This window comes from Globicephala melas, chromosome 15, assembly GCF_963455315.2.
Source record: "Globicephala melas chromosome 15, mGloMel1.2, whole genome shotgun sequence".
In the NCBI taxonomy this organism is placed as follows: Eukaryota; Metazoa; Chordata; class Mammalia; order Artiodactyla; family Delphinidae; genus Globicephala; species Globicephala melas.
In genome coordinates this window covers 65,165,645-65,189,441 of record NC_083328.1, presented here as the reverse complement: position 1 = coordinate 65,189,441, position 23,797 = coordinate 65,165,645, and the positions used below count along the sequence as shown (strand labels likewise).

The 23,797-nt window shown below is 46.2% G+C and overlaps 1 protein-coding gene across 6 annotated transcripts in view; it reads left to right on the top strand.

The window, feature by feature from the left end:
- TTI1 (TELO2 interacting protein 1) overlaps window positions 1-22,851 on the top strand; it is a 43,928-nt gene extending 21,077 nt beyond the window's left edge. For all 6 annotated transcript variants that reach the window (XM_030830623.2, XM_030830625.2, XM_060285161.1 and 3 more), the window contains 6 exons: window positions 747-956; window positions 3,891-4,039; window positions 6,980-7,120; window positions 9,478-9,682; window positions 9,972-10,059; window positions 21,969-22,851. In XM_030830623.2, coding sequence (XP_030686483.2) covers window positions 747-956; window positions 3,891-4,039; window positions 6,980-7,120; window positions 9,478-9,682; window positions 9,972-10,059; window positions 21,969-22,152 — 977 coding nt within the window. In that variant the 3' untranslated portion in view covers window positions 22,153-22,851. The remainder of the gene's footprint in view (window positions 1-746; window positions 957-3,890; window positions 4,040-6,979; window positions 7,121-9,477; window positions 9,683-9,971; window positions 10,060-21,968) is intronic.
- The last annotated feature ends 946 nt before the right edge of the window (window positions 22,852-23,797 follow it).

The window sequence follows — 23,797 nt, the reverse complement described above, 5'->3', positions numbered from 1 at the left end:
CACATCAGAAGTATTGGAGCATCACTAAAAAAGGAAAAGCTTTGGAGAGAAAATGCCAGCCTTCTGAAGCATTTTATATCAGATATCTGTGTGAGACTGTGTCCGTTCTCAAGGCTCTGCAGGGCCTTTCTTCCGCTAATGAGCAGTGTATCCTGCACTCAGAATTTTGTCACTGGTAGCTTTCCTCCAGTCTAGCATATTTATTCATTCAGCATATATTTTGAGCACCCACTCCATGCTGGGCATATTGGCTTTCCAGTGGTGATCAATGGAACACAGTGTCTAATGGGAGATTCAGACACTAAACAATACATACAAAGTAAATACAGTAATTACAAATTGTGATGAGTTGAAAGAAAAGAACATGGTGCTGTATAAGACAGCGTATAAAAGACCTAAGTTAGATTGGCAGGGCTGGGTTGGGGGGGCACGGGGGTCAAGGAATGGCTTTACTAGGTAATGTATATTTGTATTGAAACATGAAAAGTGAGTTGGAATTAACCAGATGTTACAAAGGAGGTTGAAGTATTCCAGATAGTAAGAACAGCATGTGCAAAGGTTCTAAGGCAGGAGGATACCTGGCGCATTGGGCAGCCGGGAGTGGTTAGAAGAGGAGGTTGGAGAGACAGGTAGGGACTGGCTCCTGTGGGCACCATGCAGGCCATGGCAGAGAGCTTATTTTACTTAGAAAGTACTAATGCCTGTTGTCAATGACCAAGGTGATCATTATAACACTTTATTTATAGCCCAGTGGTTCCCAGACGCAGGTCATCTCGGGCAACTCCAAGAGCAAAGTGTAGGGGAAGAAGAAAGTCATTTGAGCCAAAGACCAGCAAGTCCTGAGAAAGGACTTGAGAATACCACAACAGCCGAAGACATTGAACAGTTTGTGCTGAACTACCTCAAGGAAAAGGATGTAGCAGATGGAAATGTCTCGGGTTTTGATAATGAAGAAGGTAACTATTATTTATTTTGGCCTCAGCTGTTTTTTACTTTTGGAAGCAGATTATTGTAAAAACAATGAAACATCATGATAGAAAGTTTGGAAATAAGAAAGGTCACAAATAACCCCCGCCATGCTAACGTAAGCATTCTCTTTGTGTGTAGTTGTTTTCCATCCTTTTCTACTGCAAACCTGTTTTTGTTTGGTTGCAGCCACAGTTTAAATGCATTATACCCTTTTTGCATTTAGTTATATAATAAGGAACTCTTCATGTTGCTATGGAGTTTTCATAATTAATGTTTTAATAGCTGCCACTAAGTATACATTCCCCTGTGGGAAGTTTAGGTTGCTTCTAGCTTTTCACTCTAATAAACAGTGCTGCAGTGCATGATTCTATATGCACGTGACCTTTTCCTTCTTTTTGCATATTTCTGTATAAATCTCAGAAGTGGGATTTCTAGGTCAGGGATATGAACATCATGTTATGCTTGCCAAATTGTCTTTCAGAAAGGTTGTGGCAATTTACACCTTCTCTTCTGCAGTTCAGGATTAATACTGGTTTCACCACAAGCTTGCCAACATTGACTATTACCAGTTTTACTTCTTGCTAAATTAAAATGGTTCTCGTTATTTTATTTTGCATTTCTTTGATTGCTAGAAAGGTTGAACATCTTTCTATATGCATCTTTCCTAACAATTTTTTCTTATGTCCATTATCTTTTCACATGCTTTGTCCATTTATTTTATTTATTGGTAGGAGTAGATTCCAGTGTTTTTCTTACCAATTTATACGATAAAGGAGAAGGGAGTTCAGGCTAGTTGAAGCTCTGGCCTATTGTTTTATTCACAAGCTCAATCTGGAGCTTCAGGTCACGGAAGGATTAATAAATTATTAGAATCTCCTCTGCAAATATAAAATGCCAAGTCATAATGAGCTTGGTGGTCTCAGAACTATCCTAAATCAAACTGAGTCCCAAATTAGTTTGTTAGGTTGGAATAGAGCAGATTTCTTTTTCTTTTTTTTTTTTCTTTTTGGCACTCTACTCTGAGACTCTGATGAACTGAAGCCAATACCTCCAGGATAACAGGAAATACCTCCAGGATAACAGGAAATAGTAGTTCAATGCAACTAACTGCAACAAATTCCTTCTAAATAGCAGGGAAGCATCACAAGGCCCACATAATGATTTATGCAGAGTTGAGTTGTTATTCTCCCCAAGAACAGAATTTTCTAATCAGAAATCTATCAGGCTTTTTCTTCTCAGTTTTGTCTCTTGAGCGAACCCAATCCTTCTCATAAACTGCACCCCTTGCTCAAGCCTAGAAACCGTGAAGAAGAGGCATCTTGATCCCTCATAATCCAGATTTGCCATTCTTGTTTGAAATTCTAGCATTGTCACTGAATCAATTCTTTCATGATTAGGATCTTCTGGTTCTAGCTGATGTTGGCTAGGAGCAGATTGAATGAATCAAATCTTTCTTCCGGTAGCAAAATCCACATCCCTCAGATAACATTTCGCAGTAGGTGAATTTCAAACAACAAATCCTCCTCTAGAAAGAAAAGCACAGCCTTATCATTCTTATAATTATCGTTCATCAAGTACACACCACACATAAGGAATGTTTGGATTGATGTTGGTTTGACATGGGTTTTTTGTTTTAACCACAGTAAGAGCACCTTATATATCTGACGTCCCTTCCTCCAAGAAATCCAAGCATTCTACAAATGCATTTTCATTTATCTTTTCAGCATCTGTTAGAGACAGGTGTGGACTCTACTGTAAGGTTCTGTTTTTCCAGCAGAGGAAACTGAAATGGCAGAAAGCTAGGGGAGCAATGCTTAGCTCAGTGTAAATGAGCACAGCTGGTATTGAGGGTGTGGGGAGACTGGAGGCTATAAGCAGATAGAGGATAACCTTCAGGGGAGGAATTTTGGCCAGGGTTTCATGCAACTCTCAAGTCTTTTTGTTGTTTTAATTGACAAACTTAACACCTATCTCATGCAATGCAACACTCCAGGCAATGAGAAAAATGATAATAGCTGGTGACATGCATCTCATTTAACTCTCTCAGCAAGCAGATGAGGTATACATGCTTTATCCCTTTTTTTCAAATGAGGTGACATGGGATGAGAGGAGTTGCTAATAGGATGTGGAGGCAAGACTTTAGTCCTCTGACCAAACCCCATCCCTGTATATTGCACCAGGCTGCCCTGGTGTTGTCCCTCATACCAAGATGTGTAAGGCTTCATCTTGGCCCTCAGAAGATCTTACAGGCTGGTAGAGAAGACAGACATGTACCCGCTTTAGTCAAAAGATGAACCAAAAGGAAAGGAAAGAGAGTAAAGGGCCAGAGGCCAGCTAGGGAACTGCCAGCCTCGGGGCTCCAAATTAGAATCTTGCCCTCTTATGTTTTTATTTTAAATATTTATTAATGGCAACTTAGAAAAAACTAAGGATATAGGGAAAAAATAAAAATCATCCATTAACTCATGACCCTGTCTCTGTTAATATTTTGAACTTCCTCCTATCTTTATATAAAACTTTATATAATAGTGCTCACATTGTGTATGCAATTTCGTATCCTGCTTTTCTCTTTTTAACACAATGTTATTTCATAAGCATTTTCCCTTGTCATTAAAGCCCTTGGTAAATGCAAAATTTCAGGCCCTCATAATGTGCCATTCATTGTATGGATATACCATGGTTTATATAACCGTACCCCCTTGAGTGGACATGGAAGGTTTTCCCCCAGTTTTTAGCTGTTACAGGTAATGCTTTGGTGAATATCTTGACTCGTAGCTTGACCCAAATTTTACATGGTTTCCTTGGAATCAGTTCCTAGACATTTTCCCTTGTAAGTCTTACTCCTTATCTGAAGTTGGGAGATCAAGTTGGGGTGGGGCATCTCTCGTAAAACACTGCCCCCAGTTATGCTCTTTTTCCAGAGGAGCAGTCAGACCCTCCCGAAGTGGATGAGAATGACACTGATCCCAGTGTGCAGCCACCACTGCCAGTGCAGATCCAAATAGCCACGGACGTGATGGAGCGCTGCATCCACTTGATGTCAGACAAAAATCTGAAAATCCGCTTGAAGGTCAGTGTGCGGCCCTTTCCCTGCATTCACAGAGCTGCGGGACTGGGGTTTGGTCTATTGGCAATGACTACATGGATGAGCAAGGAGCCCCCCCTTATCTCCCAGTGCATGTGCAGTGGCCAAGAGAAGGCATCAGGAGGAATTTATCTGTGGGATGCCAGTCTTACGTCTTTCTGTATCAGCCCAGAGGCCAAAAGGGATCCGAGTCCCCTTGGTAGAATTAAAAACCACAAAGTTTTGGAGCGTTATTGCATCTCCAAGGGGGAAAAAGTCATATGATTTGGAAAGGATATCACTTTCTGAGCTGACTTAATGTGGGACACAGGTTTAAATATTTTGAAGTGGTCATTTGTCCAAGCCTGACGCTAGCCCTTGTCTCTGTTTCTGTTTCCATTTTCATCCTAGGCCTGGCACCAACACTTTTCTTAATCTTACATCCTTGTTTGCTAGCAGTTTCCCAAGCAGCCTCCCCATCAGCAAAGACTTAAACTATACAGTAGTGACTCCGATAACAGGACAGTGGGGCGCGGTGGGCATGGGGGACACAGCTTTCAGAATCACCTGGGGGCAGATCTTATACCCAAAGGAAAGCACAGCCTGACCCATTCCTCCCTAGCCCCAAACAGGAGTGAGAAACAGCCGCCTCCATGCATTACTGATAGTGATGAGAGCACTTTGCCCTGGTCATGGGTGGGGGCTGGGAAACCCTGACCCACAGATTACCTCACTCAGCATCTGGGTTTTGCGGAATTTGTTTAGTCTTCCCAGAGATACTTAGCATTGTCGGGTTTTCCACTCAGGAGGCACTCTTCAGGAGCCTTTTGTTGGTGGTGTCTGGTTGACACATCAGTAAAGTGTCTTCCCTCTTCTGGAGGCTTTGTAGCAGCGTATATACACTGTAGCTATTGAGAGCATCAACACTGGAGTCAGATCTGCGTACCCAGGTTCCAGCCCTGGCTCGGCCCTTCACTAGCCGTGCCACCTGGAGTAAGTCAGTTCACCTTTTTGAGCATCAACTTCTTTATCTGTAAAATGAAAATGATGGTACCTACCTCAGTGGGTCATTGACTATAAATATAAAACAGTTAGCATCAGACATGGCATATACACTCATTCACTTATTCGCTTATTCACTAAATGCTTATTGAGGACTGCTATAGGTCAGGCAGAGGGTATATAGAAGGAAACTAAGCAGACATGATCCCTGTCTTCATGGAACTTCCTGTCTCTCGAGGGGAAAGGGGTAATACACAAATACATATACGTGGAGGAAATGCTATGAAGGTAATAAGAAGGTTCTATGATAGAAAATTCGCCCATGTAGTAAACACATTTTGGGAACCTACTCTACCAAACCCTGTTGAATAAGAGGGAGCTACGTTCTGATTTAGACCAGTTGTCGGGTGATAATGTTTAAGTTGAGACTTAAAGGCTGAGAAGGAGCCAGCCCTGCAGGGGCAAACGGAGGGGGAAGAACATTCCAGGCAGAAGGGGAATGATTCACTGGAGTATGATGTAACTTACCCAGTTAGTGACAGAACTCAAATCCAAAGCCAGTCAGTGATACCAAAGCCATTTCCACTGTACTACTCTGCTCTCCTGAGGTTTCTCTTATTCCCCTGCCTAACTATTCAGCCCTCAAGGGCAGGGCCTGTTTTGTTCTTTGTTTCTGTTCCAGTCTCCGTGTGACCAGCACACAGTAGTCATCCAGTAAGGGTTTACTGCAGACCTTACTCTGTCTTCCTGACTCAGACGTGCACCTTCTCCTGCTCTGGGAAGGCTGGCCCATATGTGCAGGAGGGAAGCCTGCACTTGGTTATCGTGGCGACCACTGCCTGTGACACTGAGCAGGTCGTCTGTCTTCAGTGAACTTTGAGACATGAGAGATCAAGAAACATATTCTCAGGAAAGATAAAAACCCCAATTTACATCTAGTCTACCCCAGACCTTTCTTCTGAGATTGACCTGTGTCCCAGCTGCCTACTTGACCTCTCCATTTAGAGGTAACAGAACTTGATCTCACCCACCCTCCCAGTTTCCTCCTTCTCCTTTGTTCCTGTCTCATTAAGCTGCACCTGCATCTATTCAGTTGCTAAGCCTGAACCCAAGCAGCTCTTTTCGATTCCTCTCTTCATCTCCCCAAGAGTGAGTCCTTCAGCAATTTAAGCCATATCATCTCCAAAACAGATCTCAAACCCTTCACTTCTCTGCCTCGGCCACGACCATGTAGCCGCGTAACTCCCCGCCTCCCATGTGGACGTGCGCCGTGGCTCCCTCAAGGGCCTCCTCACTTCTTCTCACTCCCACTTCAAGTCCCTTCTCCACTCAGCAGCCAGAGTGACTTTTTAAAAACAGGAATTGTATCACAGCACGTGCCTGAACATTTCCACGGCTCCCCACTACATTCAGTACAAAATTAAAAAGTCTTAATGTGACGTCGTCGAGGTCCAGTCCCATCCTACCCCTCCTGTGTCACGCCTCACGCTGCCCTGCTTTAGTTTTCTAAGCACTGCAAGCTCTCCCTCCTCTGGGTCTTCCTCGTTACTGTTTCCAGTATGCCTCCTTATAGAAGTTACTTCCTCAGAGAAGCCCTCCCAACAGTTTGTATTGTATAGATCCCCCCCCTTTAGTGTCTTGCATTTCCCCCTTGACTTTCCTTCCTTGTACTTGTCACAATTAGTAGTCATTCATCCTGTTATTTCGGTGTTATCTGAAGTCTTTCCCCAGTTGACCATAAGCCAAGGAAAGGAAACGTAAGTATTTTGTCCCTGTGTGCCCCCACCCAGTACCTAGCCAGTGCTTGGCATGTAGTCAGGACTCGTAAAGATTTCCTTGACTCATGAGTTTCTAAGTTTTACTCTTTTAAAATGGTGACTTGATCCCAGGTATTTGGTTTCAAGCCTTGACTATCTGCCGAAACACTGTCCTCTTTTCTTGCAGGTTTTAGATGTGCTGGATCTGTGTGTGGTTGTTCTGCAGTCCCACAAGAACCAGCTCCTTCCCTTGGCTCATCGGGCGTGGCCCTCGCTCGTGCACCGACTCACAAATGATGACCCCCTGGCAGTGCTCAGAGCCTTCAAGGTACTGCACTATTGCCCCACCACCATCAGTCATGGGGATGGAGGGAAGTGAGCACAGAGCTCAGTGGTGTCTTTTGGGGGTAGTTCTCTTTTTATCCAATTGTGACCTACTATACCTTGAAGAAAGTATAGGCAAATAAGAAAAGCACAAAGAAGAAAATAAAGTCAGTTTCCTTTTGAATTTGAAGCAGAGAGAACTAGTAGATGAAAAGGGCCACCGGTATTCATTGAGCACCTCCTCTGTGCCGGGCGACATGCTTGGCACTTCACACATGAGCTCATCTCCGTACAACAACCTTATAAGGAAGATACTGGTATCCCCATTTTTGACAGAGGAGGAAACAAGCCCAGAAAGTTAAGGAACTTTCTCAAGATCACACAGCTAGGAAGTGATAGTACCTGAATCTGAGTTCATGCCCATGTTCTGTGCACGGCACAAGAGTCAAGATGAAGACTGACTAGGTTCTAGCAATGGGCATCCTCTGTCCAGCTGAGTGACTCTGGACAAAGCCCATGACCACCTATCCCACCTTTCTCATAGTTGTTGTTGTCAAGGATAAAGTGGGACTATTTAGTGAAATGCTTTGAAAAGTTAAAAGCCCTCTGTGTATGTAAGGTATTATTCTCCCTGACTTAGTTTGGCTTATATTAGCACACATATTTTGGTTTATTTATTTATATCCTTCCTTGTTCTGAAAAGCACTTAAGGCAAGTTACAGAGATACATTTACCATAGCAAGCTAACATCAATTAGAAGTGGGTGAGCAAGGTGAGGCAAAGAAAAAAGATGCGTAGGATATAGAATGAAGCCAGGAATGCAGCTAATATACTTGGCTAAAGTATTTTGTTTCTGTAAGATTCTTCAGCATATACTGGACCAAAATGTAAGCTTACATTTAAAACATATAAAAAATTGTTAATATTTTTTTCCAAACCAAAATACACAAAATGACACATACACGCACACGCACATGTGGGTGGGGGGGGGAGAGGGAAGGAGGGAGGTGGGGGAGAGGGAAGGAGGGAGGTTGGGGAGAGGAGAAGGAGGGAGGTCTTGCTAAGTCACTCAGATGTGCCGTTTTCCTTTATGAAAATTAATAGTTTATCTGAAATGACAGCAAATATAGAAAAATGAAAAAATATAAAGATACGTGCACTGTAACTGAGGCTGCTTTTCCACTCCCAGACCCATTAGTGACCCTTGAGGTCCGTAAGGCCTTGTGCAGTCTTGCTGAGGGCCCTGAAATATGTGCCTTGTTCTCTACAAAGTCGGTAAATGTTCTCTGTCCTGGATATGCCTTGCTTACCAATTTTTTTGGTTTATTTATTTATTTAACTTATTTATTTTTGGCTGTGTTGGGTCTTCATTGCTGTGTGCGGGCTTTCTCTAGTTGCAGCGAGCAGGAGCTACTCACTGCGGTGGCTTCTATTGTTGAGCAGTACAGGCTCTAGGCACGTGGGCTTCAGTAGTTGTAGCACACGGACTCAGTAGTTGTGGCTCACAGGCTCTAGAGCGCCAGCTCGGTAGTTGTGGCACACGGGCTTAGTCACTCCGTGGCATGTGGGATCTTCCCAGACCAGGGATTGAAGCCGTGTCCCCTGCATTGGCAGGCGGATTCTTAACCACCACGCCACCAGTGAAGTCCCTTGCTTACCAATTTTTAAAGAAATTCTTATTATCCTGTATACTCAGTCTTGTGCAGTGGGGCAAAACGTTTCAATATGTTCTGCTTGAGAAGGTTTAAAACAAGACATGCAAAGAGACTGCCTGTCGTGAAAGATGGAATGAGGGTGATGTACATAAGAGATTGTGCCATGGAACAGAAGGAACTCTGACTCGGCTCGGCCCACTGGGGACCCTGTCCTGACCCAGCCAAGGACCTCAGCCAGCCACTGCCCTTTTCCATGCCTGTACGTGGCAGCAGCTGAGCTGGACCTCAGCTACTGGGCCTGTTTATGTTTGTTCAGCTAGCTAGAGTTAAAAGCACAAGTCTTTCCTCAAGGGATGTTAGGAAGATTCAAGAGATGATCTATGTGAACTGCTTTAAGCTCTTTTTTTTTTAACAAAAAAGGAAGGGAAATCCAGGTATTAACCATACTATTCATCCAACCCAAGATTCCTTTGAATTATTCTCCATGTAATCTGTATTTATGGATAGAAGCAGCCATGCCTCGGGAGCAGAGACCTCCAAATTCATAACTGTCAGAATCACAAACCATGGGCAAGGAATTAACAGCAATAATTCTATTTTTCTTTTTCAAGCAGAGACCTAGATGAAATTGAATTAGCAAACATTCTTTTAGTGCTCTCGCTGCCTTGGCAACGTTCAGTCACTGGGTTGGGGTCTCTTTCCACAGGTTTTGCGTACCCTGGGAGGCAAGTGTGGCGATTTTCTAAGGAACCGGTTCTGCAAAGATGTCCTGCCAAAGCTGGCTGGCTCTTTAGTCAGCCAGGCTCCCATCAGTGCCAGGGCTGGACCAGTTTACTTCCACACGCTGGCCTTCAAGTTGCAGCTGGCCGTCTTGCAGGGCCTGGGCCCCCTCTGTGAGAGACTGGACCTAGGTAGGTACCAGCCAGTCTCACCTGGGCACACACACTGTACACTGTCTCACCCCCATCCTTGCCCTCCTCACTCAGCCATGCTCCTGTCATCTCCTGTCCTGTGCACATCCTTCCATCTCACTTTGGCCTCATTTATCCATTTACCTTGCTGTGTTTTTTGACTTGGGATGGAGTACAGAGCCCACAGCATCTTGCCTAGCTGTTCCAGTTTCATCAGACAGCAGTTGGTGCCTGCTCATCCCCACTGAAGCCTGAGGGCCAACGCTTGTTTTGTTTTTCCTCTCTGCAGGTGAGGGTGACCTGAATAAAGTAGCTGATGCCTGCTTGATTTACCTCAGTGCCAAACAGCCCGTGAAATTACAAGAGGCTGCCAGGAGGTACGTCTGCTTGATCACCCGCATCTCTTTACGTTTGTCCTAAATTATAGATGATTTGCTAATGGGGAGCAGAGTTGAGGCATCTCTGTTCTTTTCTCTTCTCTCTCTTCTTGCCAGGTTAAGATGATTTCTTTAACTGTGCCAACATCTAGAGATGGTATTTTTACTAGACACATTTCTCTTTGAAAGTAACCTTTTCAGCTGCTGCAGCATCAGCAACAATTCCAAAGGGGCAAAAAGCAGAAAGGTGGTGTCTTGTAGGGGACAAAGCACTCTCCTGGTCAGAGGGTGATCGGCTTCTAGGCCCTACTCTTCTGGTGACCAGGTGACCCTGGCACCTCTCTCTCAGCTTCCTCATCCACAAGGTGAAAGCATTGGGTTATTGATCTAGCAAACCTTGGCTCCACAGAGCATCTTAATGGGTGTCAGGTGCCGTGAACCCTCACAAATTGTATGCAGAATTGTGTGTGTGCAAGCAGACATGTACGTATCTGTTTCTAGACAGATTCCACATCATTCATCCGATTATAATAGGAGACTGTGAACCAAGAAACGTTCAAAACCACTGGACTAATGATTTAAAGGGCCTTTTCAACTCTGAAATTATGTGATTCTAATTTCTAAGAGTTTTGCTTATTAGAGAGTAGCTGTACCACCTCTAACAGGAGAAGCTATGTCTGGTTCCTAGAGTCCTAAAGGCTATTTATCAAAAGCTAAAACTCTGAGCACAGGAGCATTCCCCAGACTTGAGACCCAAAATGTACCCTGACCCCCTTTCCCCAGCTCTCCTTCTAGCCAGGATCAGCCTGTGCCCTGGAACTGCCAGCCCTGGACATCTACAGCTGGGGTGAAAGCCGGCCTGTCTGGCCTGGCACTGCCTGCCGCTCTGGGCACTGCAGCTCCACCTCCCCGGGCAAAGAAACGGTTCTTCCCACTTCATCAGCTTCTGGAAATGTGTCCCTGATCTTCCTTGGTGGGGTAGGCGTCATCTTACTCCCTGAAGGGCTGAAAGGCTGCTCTGTCTGTGAAATGAGGAAAGCCAACTTGCTCCCTTATAAGCCTTGCACTCTCTTGGAGCGATGGAAATATCTCTTTGAATTGACTTATTATCCTTTGCAGTTTTCTGCTCTTGATTTCCCCAGTTCCGTTTTTTCTTTCTGTCCCTTTCCTGTCACATCCCCTAGGCCCAGAATCCATCATGGTTTCTCAAGCACAGGGGTGCATCCCAAAGAGCTTCTTGTCCCCGGACATTCTTATTCCTTAAAGAACCAACTTAGGATGAAAATAGTCCCCCTCCGGGCAGTGTTCCTGAAGCTAATTGTGCTATGACTTAAAGTACAACTCACAAACATGATGAATCCATCTTGAAGCAAATTCTTCTGGGTGCCTGTTACAGCCAAGTGTCCCAAAGATCTGGTTTTCTCATTCCCTGTCCCATTCTACTCTTCCTACACCCGCCCCATACCCATCCTTCAAGTTTAGACCCATCAAACAAGCTTATATTCACAATTCATTATCTTTTCATTTCTAATTTTCCTTATTTGCTACTGAAAGCAGTTAAACCCGAATTGGACCTTACTGACTCTTGAGTTGGAATTCCAGGCGCCTTGCGGGGAGGAGATTGCAGCCAGAGGCCTGACTGCAGCACCTCTTTGTTCCACTTGAGGTTGAGTCAGATGACCTCCCTCTGACGGGCGGGGCAGGGAGGAAGTGCAAAGTTGACTGCTTTACGTACATATCATCTGCAAACTTATTTTGAAGTCAGGGAAAAAAATATCTGTGTTGTCCTTGATCAGGAGCTGACTTGGCATCTTGATTCAGAAATTAATAAGCTCTCTTAAATGGGAGAAGCCGTCTGGGACAATAGGAAATCTGGTCTCTTTGTGAGTCTCATTACAGAGCGAAGAGAGGGAGATGGGTGGGCCAATTAGTATGAAAACAGTCAGACCTCCGGGAACTAATGAGGTCCCTGAGTGAGACAGAGTTCCCAGCTCAGCAGGTGGCCGCACATCCATCCGGTTGTTTGTCCTGAATTCTTCTCTTTCCATCACACCCCACATCCATTCCAGAAGTGAAGCCTGTCTACCTAACTTGCAAAATCTCTCTTCAAACTGCTTCTCTTCACCTCCAAGCTGCCAGGGCAGGCCAGGTCACCCTCATCTCTTACCTGGTCCCCTGCAGGAGCCTCCACCCCAGCCCCCCGCTTCCACACATGCCCTTCAGTGTTCCCCACACAGCTGTCAGTGACACCTCCACCCACTCAGGGGAGAAGAGAAGGCTGTGTGTTCTTTGCCAGGGCCCAAGGGGGAGATCTGTAGCCAGAGGGTTACAAAAACTCAAGCTTCAGCTCCGTATTCAAAAGAACTAGTGAAAGCCAGAGCCACCCAGAGACCCCCCCAGCTCCCTCAGAAGTAGTGACTTTCCGACACTGGGCAGCTGACCGGCTGGCTTTGGATCAGGCGGGGCTGGTGAGGAAACCTGTGAGGGCAGGTGGCTGCTCTGAGGCCTCCTGCATTCTCAGAGAGGTGGATGAGCAGCTGTGTCTGTAGGTCTGGCAGGTGGCGGTGGGGACCTCTGCAGAGCAGCCTCCCTCACGTTGGAATGGAGGCGAACTCGGCAGCTCCGTGAAAGTTCCTCTTTGTGTGCATTACAGTTGGATTTTTCCTTCCTCCTGTTTGCTTCTCCTGGCTCCAAAGAATGACCAAGCCTGTGTTTGCTTTTTTAATTTGTCGTATTAAATAGAGCCTTTGTGGCAGGCTTTTACATCCAGGCTGTAAACTCTAGAAATGGAAATTGATCAGGGGGTGGTTGATACAACCAAGGCTGTAAATGCTAAGAACGGAGAAGCCATTCCAGTTTAATGCTTTTATCTAGCAAATGTGCCTTGTAAGGAGGGACATAAATCTTGCAACTTGGTTGGGTGGGGGGCGGTTGGGGGGCGGGGGTAAGAGCAGGGTGTAACCTTGCCATTTGTTACCACCAGGTGTCACTGTGAACTGGCCATGCAAGAAAAAATACCGACTCGCCCAGAGTCCACCTAGTTTAAATGACTTCAGTGGATAACAAATGAGAAAACCATATTTGGGGTATGGGAAGAGGGGTCAGCATATCATGAGTTGTAATTAAGGCCGAGTCCCTGAGAATAAGCACTGGATTACAAAATAACAGGTTATATCAGCCACGCCCGCATCTCAACCTTGGCAGACTTAACTGATATAAATTCTCCAGTGGCCCTAGAAGCCTCTGAGATACCTCCCAGCATGCAGTGGGCCTCCACAGTTCTGTGCCTTCCTGGCCACGGAGCTCTTCCTTCCTGCATATGAAAGGAATTTGAGATGAGAGCACATTCCCCAAATTTCTGTTTTTTTCCTTCCAACCAGTACATGCTCTCAGCCTGGTTCAACTCAACTCCATTAAAACCACACTCCTTAGGCCTCTCTCTGAGCAGCCTCTGAGGCTCCCTTTCTTGTGCATAAATCAGTCAGTCTTCCACCCTGGGGCTAAACGGAACAAAACTAGGAAATATCTATTTTTTAAAAGTTGAAGTCCATGCCCAACAATGCTCTTAGGCCACGTGGTTTCCACCCCCTAGTCCTACCTCCACCTGTCAACCCCAGAACCCAGGTGGGGACGCAGGGTGTCAGCAAGTAGTGACCAGCCTGTTGCACCTCCTGGTTGTACAGGTGCTGGGTGCTGTGGTTCCTGATGTGTGTGGTGGCGAAGGGAGAGGGCCCTCCCATCTTCCTCGCTTAGCCATTGTATGTACGGGCAAAGGGCACCAGCCTTGGAGGTGGACAAACCTAGGTTCACATCTTACTGGCTCTGTGACCTTGAGCAAATGACTTCATTTCCTTGCACCTCATTTCCTTCCTCTGTAAACTGGGTTTGGTGATAACACCTTCCTCCAGAACCATCATGCGGATGAATAGCATTAATATGTAAGAGAGTACGCTCGGCGTTCATTCATTCTGCTGATTGGCTGAGGAGCTGCTGTGTGCCCGGCACTGTTGTTGGCACTGAAAATAGAAGGGAGCAGGAGAGAGGAGGCCTCTGCCCTCGTGGTGCTTACGTTCTGGAGTTTTATTTATGCGTGTGTACACACCCTTATGGGAGATACATAAATTTGCCAAATATATAATGCGTTGTGTATATGTTACATGTACACATATACACTTGGGCATGGAATTTCTTGTTGGAAGCCTGCTTCATCTTGACTGAAATCTAAACTGGGGTTTTCATCTCAGAAGGATCTCTTTCATGTTAATTGTTCTACCTCCCCCTACCGCCTTTTGCATGAGAAGCCAGGACCAAGAGTTTGAAGGTTCATTTACTGACTGACTTCCCCGCTTTCTTTCTAGCAGTAGGATCCCAGCCCATCAAAAATGCAGCCGCTGCCTTCAAACCCTGGAGGAAGTCAGACTGGCAGAGCTCTTTCATTTCATCCCCGTCAGAGCCCCAACTCCTCTCACACGTGGGCCTATTATATTTGAATGGATCAGGAGCCACAGAGGTGATCCAGTAGTTCAGCTGAGCGTGAAATTAGTAGCTCATCCCCTTAAATGGTGTGGGCAGTTTGTTTGAGCTTGGGCTGCAAGGCCGTTTCCTATGGAAATGAGGGCACTCCTAATGTTTTCCCTTTTGACATTCGATTAATAGTTGACAAATCCAGACCCAAGTAGTTAGCTTTCCCATTATCCATCTTTTGACAGGCATTGCTGCTTTTCTCTTCAAGGCTCATTGTTCTAAAAATACACTCAGATCTGAAGCTGTTCACTGTGCATATATAGGCATGATTTCCTGGTGTCAAAGATAAGAGACATCTGCCATGCAGATTACAGACAAAGTGGGTTGCTGAGTTTCAGATCTGAAGGCAGGGACCTCTGTGCTACTAAAATCAAATGCAGCCAGCCCTTCCCCTGCTTCCTTGGTGTTGTCACGTGATTGATAATCTGCCAGGGTCATCCATTTCACCACCCAGTTGGAAAGCCGAGTGTGGGGCGTACATGCACTTGTATATGCCATACTGGATCAGGAACCACGATGCTCTTGGCGGGAGATCGAGCCTGGTAGGTGGACCACGTGCACAAAGTAGATTTCAAATATCAGAAGCCTTGGCCGACCACAGGGTGGTCATTTCATCCCTTTGCAGGGGAGGCAGGAGTGAATGTTGATGATCTCAGCACCAAGTAAAGTAGCCAAGGACATGGCCTCAATTGTCTTATTATATGTGTATTTATTTAAAAGATGCTTTAGAGTCTCTTATTAGCCACGTACTGTGTTGAGAGTTCTAAGCTGAAGATCAAGGTAGAGTTGGCCTCACATCGCTGTTCAGTAGTGGTATACCCTTGGGCAAATTAATTTCCTTCTCAAAGTCTCAATTTCCTCATCTACAAGACTAGAATAAGCATATCTATTTTTTCCACCTAATAAAATTATCACAAAGATTCAGTAAAGTCATGTATATTAGTCTTTAGCACAAAATGTCAGCCCAGAGTTAAAAAGTCAATCAATAATACTTGTTATCAGTATTTAAACTTCCTCCTCATTCCAAAAAAGACCTAAAGCATCTTATAAACTTAAGTGTATGCAGCAAGGTAAATAAGAAGTGAAGACATTTTTTAAGGGAAAAATAATAAGAGGGAGAACAAGGTGAAGCCAGGGTTGAGGTTAATATATAAAATGCAGGCTTTGAACTCTTCACCTCCACTAGAGATGAGCCTGCAGCGTGGTTCTGGGCCTCCTAACAGACAAGGCAAAGAGGGAAACGCATCTGCTGCACAAATTCCAGTCATCACTGAAATAAGAAAAGAAAGCTTTTAGAAGGAAGCACAGCTCTGGAATTCCCTTGGTGCTGAACCCTGAGAAAATTTCCCCATGGGCCATGTTAGAAGAACGCTAGGTACCACTATGACTGATTATTCCTAATGTCGTTGCAGTAAATACAGAAGTACATTTCCTAGAGCTGTTTCTGATGGCTCCATCAGTGGAGGCTGCTGGCTTAGTGCCAGAGCGTGGGTTACAGGAAAACAGTTCGGGGGTGGTGGGCAGGGGGGCGCAAAACAGGTAGGTTGCCACGAAGATGTCTTTATCTGCAAGGGTGTGAATCTTCCAGGGAGGACCAGGAAACGCTGCATGCGGCCTGAGAGTGCAGACGGCCGGGGCCACTTTGAAATCTGCGCCCAGCAGCGTTGTCATCATGGGATCTAGGCCGAAGGTGGGGCCTGGAGCGGGGAGAGCTGGCCAGATGGAAAGGGCTGCTTTTAGATTCTGCCCCAGTGGGATTTAAACCCTTCTTGGTTCTGGCTTATTTTTGAATTGTCAGTAACAGATTGGGCCTCTCAGTGCCATATCTTTTTAAATATGCACAAAGCAATGGAGTCATTCCACAGCATCTATGGTACTTTGTCTTGTGGTACTTTAGGGACTCGATTATCATTGTAAGCTTCCACTGGTGTTTATGGTTTTAAATCCTGTCCCCGTTGCATTTAAATATTTTTAATATCGGCCTCTGTGTGAGTGTGTGGGTTGGCGATCGATAGATGAATGACTGTGAACAGGTAAATAGAGTTAAGTCGAATGAGTATGTATAGCTGCAGAGGTAATTGGTAGTATTTATTTGGAGAGTAAATTGTTGCTTCAAGTCATAATCCTCCATTTCCAACATTTAGAAACAAAAAACGACCCGCGTGCAGGGGAAGATAGCTAAATTGAATAGCAAGAAAGGACAGGCTTGAAATACTGGTTAACCGATGAACCGAGACCCATTAGAGTAAATTACTGAGCATTGCCCCATTGCTTGCTGGCTCGGACACGTCGACACCCTGAGCATCCGTTTATTTAAAAGGAAACACACAACCTCATTTGTAGCATCATCATGTACGGAGTCACAGGAGAAGAGATGGCCACAGAAAAAAAGAGTGCGAAGGCTGTTCTGCCAGAAGGGGAACAACAGGGAAGCCAAAATAACTTTGCAGGTGTGCCTGCTTTCCAACAAGTGAGTTTACCCTCCGATTGCGTTTAGTCATGCCCACGTAGAGATAGCCTGTATCGTGTCCCTTAAGGAGACACCCTGAATAACTTCTTCAGATGCCCCGAAATAAATAAATAAATAAATAAATAAACATCACAAAGCTGCAAGTCCTTCACCACCGGCATTTACGCAGACAGCTCATGAGAGCATTTGATAAACCCAGAAAGAGACAAGGAGCAGCAGATCCGTCAAGCAAGTAATTGACAGAGAAAGAATAGCCTGTCACCCAGGAGAGCTGGGAGCTCTGAATTTCAGTTAAGTTTATTTAGCTTTGCTGGGCCTCGATTGGCTAGAGGTTTTCTAGAGCTCCCCTTGAGCAGGTGTTGTCTAACCCAAGATGGTGAGGACGTACTCTGTAATATTTGCATATTCAACAGAGGGGTGTCCTTTTGCTGCATTTGGGGTGAAAGGGCCCATGATCCAGCCCCTATGCTTGAGAACTGCTGGGAGTGTTGGAGCTGGAAGGGGGTTAGAACTGATCTGATTGATGTACAGAGAAGTGACTTGCCATGTCCCCACCTCAGGAATCCTTCCCCGGCTCTGGCCCACCTGTGACTTGAGCCTGGCCCTCTTCACATTGTATCATGGGCTTCTGTGGTCAGTCTGTCCTCCCCACCAGACAGGGAGCCCTGAGGCCAGAGCCTTTGTCCATCCGTCTTTGTGTCCCACGCACCTGACGCAGTGCCTGAGCTGGACCAGGTGCTAGTAAACATTTGGTGAACCACGCAGAGAGGGAACCAGACCCGGCCAGCCAGATTCTAGCAGCACATTTCCCAACTCCCCAGGCGACATCACCCCCAGCTTTGTCACTCGGAGCACCTGATATTGATCATAAAGGACTGAGTCCCTTCTATTGGTTTGGTGTCTGGAGTTTATTAGGTACTTACTGATACCCGTCAATTGTAGATAGGGCTGAAGTGCAGGGAAATGGCTGCCTGCATGAAGTGAAATTCAATAAAACCGCATTTTAAGTGAAAAATCAGTATAAACACCAGGCTTCTTTGCCATGGAAACAGAGGTTGCTTAGAAACTGCCTAACAGCGAGTTCTAAATTTTTTAAAGTCAAGTTATCATTTAAGCTACAGGACCCTACAGGTTATTGAGAGATAATCACTCGCCTCAGGACACTCGGAGGCAGGAGGCACAGCTGAGTGCCTCCCGAAACTCTGGGGACCAGATAATCTCTTGATAACTGGGCTCCCTGGAGCCACTGATTCGGGCCTGGGGGAAAGAGAAAGAAATTTTTGTTCAGGAGTTAAATGGTGTACATATATTTTTTTAAAGTGTTTCTCTTTGGGTTTGAAAAAAGATGGAGTCAGCCACTTGGCATGTTCAACAGCCATCTCAGCCACGTCTCAAGATGTGTTAGGAACATTTTCCAGGCAGTTACTCCTATCACTTCAAAGCAGAGGTCTCCTCTTTGTCTTTTGTCTTTTGATTATGCAAAAGGATGCTTTCGAGGTCTTCAGCCTTCTTCCCTTCATTGTCTGGGAGCCCCTCTCGCCAGCTCAGAAAGGGCAGGAACTGGTCCCAGGACAAAGCAATACTGGAGTTTGGGGAAAAACTGGGCCGCTGAGTACTCAGACAAGACCTCCTGGGTCTCAGGCTCAGCTCCCAGGGCCTCAAAGTGAACAGGGGTCCAGGTTCAGAATTTGTCAGTGTTTAGAGTTCAGCGGGTTGCATGCCTTTTGCCAAGCAAGAGCACAGCTATGCCTGCCAGCCACCTGGTTGCATGGCACGGCATTTGCTCCCGACCTCAGGCATACAGAGGGCAAAGAATATTACATTCGTTTCTTCCTGAAAGTAATGGACAAAATTACAACCCCAGTGGCTGAGAATTGGGACCCCTATCAAGTCAGTATGAAGGAAATTATGACTGAAACAAAAGACAAATGTTCTGCCCTTTACAGAGCATCTGAGAATTTTCCATGGTATGGCAGTGCTGCCAGGGTTGGTAGTGATAATTGTTCCTTAGACACACACACACTCTCTGGAAGGAACAGTGTTTTCATTATACACTTCAGAGTGTTTTCCTGCACCTCATCTCCTTAGAGCCTCAGAACAAACCTGTGAGGAGGGTCGGGTAGGTGTGATTATTTTCCTTTGGAGAAGGAGGAAACAGGTTCACAAAGGCAAAATAATTTGCTCCCGGTCGCAGAGGTGGAGAAGAAACTTGCGTTGCCACCTGCCATTCTGGGGATTCTACCTCTTTAAGAGCTCAGAAGTGAGACCCAAAATAATTCTTCCAAGAGTATGGCTCTAGCTTACCAAAAGAAGATGAACGTTGCACACGATTTTTCCTTTGCCTCCCTGTTGGCATTTTATTTAGGGATCTCGAAGGGCAAAGAGAGTGGCTTCCTGCCTTTTCCTTTCCTGCCAACGAGTACAACACCCGCATTTAGTAAGTTAAAAAGGAGACCAAAAATGAACACTGCGACGTTTCCATGCCGTGTAAGTCAGAGCAGAGCTGTGACTGAACTGGGCCACGGCACCACTTTGCCGGGTGTCGCCCAGATCAAAATACTCCTTGAAGCTGAGGGTGCGCCCATGCTGCAGCTTGTTCCAGTTCTTGAAGGGGAAAAAAAAAAAAAATCAAATGAAACCATTTGCATTCTAACAGTCTTTGGCACCAGGGAAAACTGTCAACTGTGTCACGTGTAAATAGAAATCTGCTTCCCATTTTTGGTGCATTTTTTTCATAATTTCCCTTGCCACTCTAATTATCAAGATATTTTTGTTTTAAAACAAAAATTGTCTCCCACGCAGGCCCCATCTCCTTTCTGCGGTGAAGTGGAAACGATGAATTATAATATTCTAATCACTTCTCCAGCAACCACCGCTGAGGTTATAAACTCAAGATTATCCTAAGTAAAGAAAACTTAAATTGTTTGGGCACAAAACAGGCCAGACAGTGTGTCAAAGTGCCCCCTCCACCTGTCTCCCTTGCCTCCTTAGCATATATCTGTTAAACCCAAGGAAGAAAGCAGAAGTGGCTTCACCGGGGCTTCCCTGGTGGCGCAGTGGTTGAGAGTCCGCCTGCCGATGCAGGGGACACAGGTTTGTGTCCCGGTCTGGGAAGATCCCACATGCTGCGGAGCGGCTGGGCCCGTGAGCCATGGCCGCTGAGCCTGCACGTCCGGAGCCTGTGCTCCGCAACGGGAGAGGCCACAACAGTGAGAGGCCCGCGTACCGCAAAAAAAAAAAAAAAAAAAGTGGTTTCACCGAAGTAAAACCCAAATCCCCTGACGGCATAGGCTTTTTAGATTAACGAAATTAAAAACCAGAATATAGCTCTGTTTAGCAGGCATTTACATTCCTGTCTGATGCCCAGCAGTACGGGAGAGGCTCCTAGGAATGGTCATCAAAAATAAAATGTGATCCATCAAATAGATTCTATCCGCTGTTAGTTGGTAGACAGGGATCGCATGTGGGAGGCCCTGTGTAGGGCTGGATCTGTGTTTTCTCGTTTAAACCCCAGCAGAACCCTGGGTGAAGTACATCCCCAGTTTTAGAAATGAGGAAACTGAGACGGAGGCAAGCCATACAGCTAGTGACATCTGCGGTAACGTGACTCCTGTTAGTAACATCCTTGGTTCTTCCTTGGTAGTGAGCAGTTGACCTCTCCTTTAGATCATTTTACAGAATATAACTTACTTCAAAGAGGGATGCCATCTGAAATCATTAGTGTGCAGCATAATAAGTCCCTTATTAAACATGAAACCTGTTCGATCAAGTATTGGTTGAATGCTAACCATGTGCCGTGCTAAGTGCCTGAGATACAGCAGTGAACCAAACAGACATGGTCCCTGCCCTCAGGGGCTTGTGCTGTGAGGAAGGGAGATGGGAGATGGTCAATAAACAGGCAATTGATAAATGCTGGGGAGGGTGTCCTGAGAGAGAGAAATAAGGGGCAACCACCTAGGTGACATGGTCAGGAAGGCCACCCTCTCTGCACGGGTGATACGTGAGCTGAGATGGGCAGGGTGGCTGAGAGAGAGCCGCCCAGCTAGGGGAGGGCCTCATCCTTCCCGAGATTGAAAAGCCAGACTCCGAATCGCTGAGTCAGCCAGGCATAGGAAGTCTACACTTGGATTACCCGGCACAGTGGCCTGGGCATCGTTCAGAAATGGGATGTGAGCAGATACGAGGCAAAGGGTTGTGACCCCACGGTTCAGACCAAGATAAAGAACCTCACCCGTGGTGGGTGTCTGGTACTGCGTGGCCCCGGCCCTTCAGCTGTGTTCATGTCGTGTATAGGGCACCAGTGCTCTGCCTCTGCTAAAGGTCCCAGAGCCAGGCTCAGCCGATCCTGCCATGGGAGAATAACTGCATCTGATCCCTCTATGGGATCCAGACCACCGAGAATCCATGGCTCTCAGGGGCCAGAAATGGGCCAACTACTGAGCTCAGCAGCATGCTGGAGGGTCAGAGATAAGGACCTGAGACTCAGGAGTTGAGGGTTTGCCCAGGCTCCCCAAGCAGGAGAGGGAGTCCCTACACTGGGGCTGGTCCTGTGAGCGAAGTGGACTCTGTAATAAGGGGTGGGCCCTATCCATTTTATTCCTTCTGAGAACTGTTTTATAGCCCAGCATTTAACCGGTTTCTTTGCCAAGAGCTTGTTTGATGTCAATATTGTTCTGCTCAGACTAACTACTTTCCTTTTCTCTATGTCAACGGATATGAAGCTCTTTACCTCCCTTTCTGTTAGGCTTTGGGACCGTCCTAATGGCCCTGTATTAGGCACGAAAGTGGGCTTTGTTCTGCTGTGCAGAGTGATGCGATTATCATTGTTTTCTCCAAGAGCCCGCTAAGCAGCCTCTGGGGTGGAGGACCAGCAGCCCTCCCTCGTGCCCTCACTCCCCTCTCCACCTCTCCACAGCCTTTTCCTCCACCTGATGAAGGCAGACCCCGACTCCACCTGGCTCCTCCTGAACGAGCTTTACTGCCCACAGGAGTTCACACCTCCCCACCCCAGCCTGCACCCGGTGCAGCTACGGGGGGCCACTGGGCAGCAGAACCCGTACACAGCCAACGTTCTCCGCCTGCTCCAGGAGCTGCAGTGACCCCGCCCCGCCCCCGAGTCAGGCAGGCGCCCGAGGAGGTCCCCAGTGGAGCTTGACGAGGATGTGGGGCCCACCCCACCCTGGCCGAGGGCGGTGGCGTCGGCCTCAGAGAAGACTGCCAAGGTGGATTAGACAGCCAATCGATTTATAAATTGATCGATCACACTGCTTAGAAATTGGATTGAAGGAAAGCAGCTGACTGTTACTTCTCTTTCATACCTGGTATTTTCAAATGACATTGTCTGGCAGCTCTAAGGGCTTAACTCCTTAGCTTACCATCTCTGCGGCCCTAGCTGCTCAAGCCGCCCCACGCACCCACCCACACCCAAGAGCTTGAGGATACATGGGGCGGAGGCCTGTACTACCCATCATGTATGACCTCGGCCGCCTGAGGACCACGTGGAAGTATCACACATTGGAGAGTTTTGAGATCACCGGCCTGCAACATGGACTCACACACCTCCCCCTCTTCAAGGAAGGAGATAAGAACCTAACCTGTTCTTTGGAAGAAAATGAAATAAAGGCACTTCTTGGATGAAAAGTACGATCAAGAACTCACTTTGAAGTTTGTTATTTAAATTGGGTGATTTTTTAAAAATGAGTTTATGGGGAATTCCCTGGTGGTCCAGTGGTTAAGACTGTGCGCTGTCACTGCTGAGAGCCTGGGTCTGATCCCCGGTCAGGGAACTAAGATGCCGCATGCCGCAAGGGAAGGCCAAAAAAAAAAAAAAAAAAAAAAAAAACTGAGTTTATGTTCATGAATGGATAATACAAAGTCATGGTATAAAATCCAAGCAGTACAAAATAATGAAAACTCAGTCTCCCCATCCTCATTCCCCAGACATCTAGTTTCCCTCTCCAAAGGCAAATAGTCATGCCAGTTTTTCTGGATACCTTTTAAGTATTTTTTAACTTTCCATCAGGGATAACGGTACTCTGAAGCCCCATGTACCCATAACCCAGCTGCACCCAGTCACCAGCACGTGGCCAGCCCTGCTTCATCCTGCACCTTCCCAGTTACCTCCACACCACACCTGGCCCCTGGATTATTTTTAAGCAAACTCCAGATGTCATATCCAGACTTCTTTTTTTTTAAACAAATGTACAGCCAGCATAGCATTATCACACCTAAAACATTTAACAACGGTCCTGTGTGTTTGAATCAGGATGCAAATAAGGTGTGTACATTGCCATTATCGGTATGTCCCTTAATAAATCTCTTTTAATTTATAGATTCTCCCTCCACCTCTCTTTTCTTTTCCTGGGAAGTTTTTTGTTGAGGAAACAAGGTCATTTATTCTGCAGCATTTCCCACAGTCTGGCTTTACTGATTGCATCCCCGTGGGGGGTCATTTCACAGGCTGCTCCTGTCACCTGTGTTTCCTGTAAATGAGGAAGCAGAACAAGAGGCTTGATCGGGTTTGGGTTTTCTGTTTTTGCTTTTTGGCTGCACTCCGCCATGGGTGGTATTATTTACTTCCATCAGGAGGTACATGATGTCTGATCTCTTCTTGTGAAGTTGGCAGCCATTGGTGAGCCTCACCTGGACCCTCTCGTTCATTAGGGATTACAGAGCAGCGCTGTTCCAGCCCCGCCATGCCGGCTTGCTTGTAGCTAGAGCCTTGGTCCCTTCATCAACCACGTG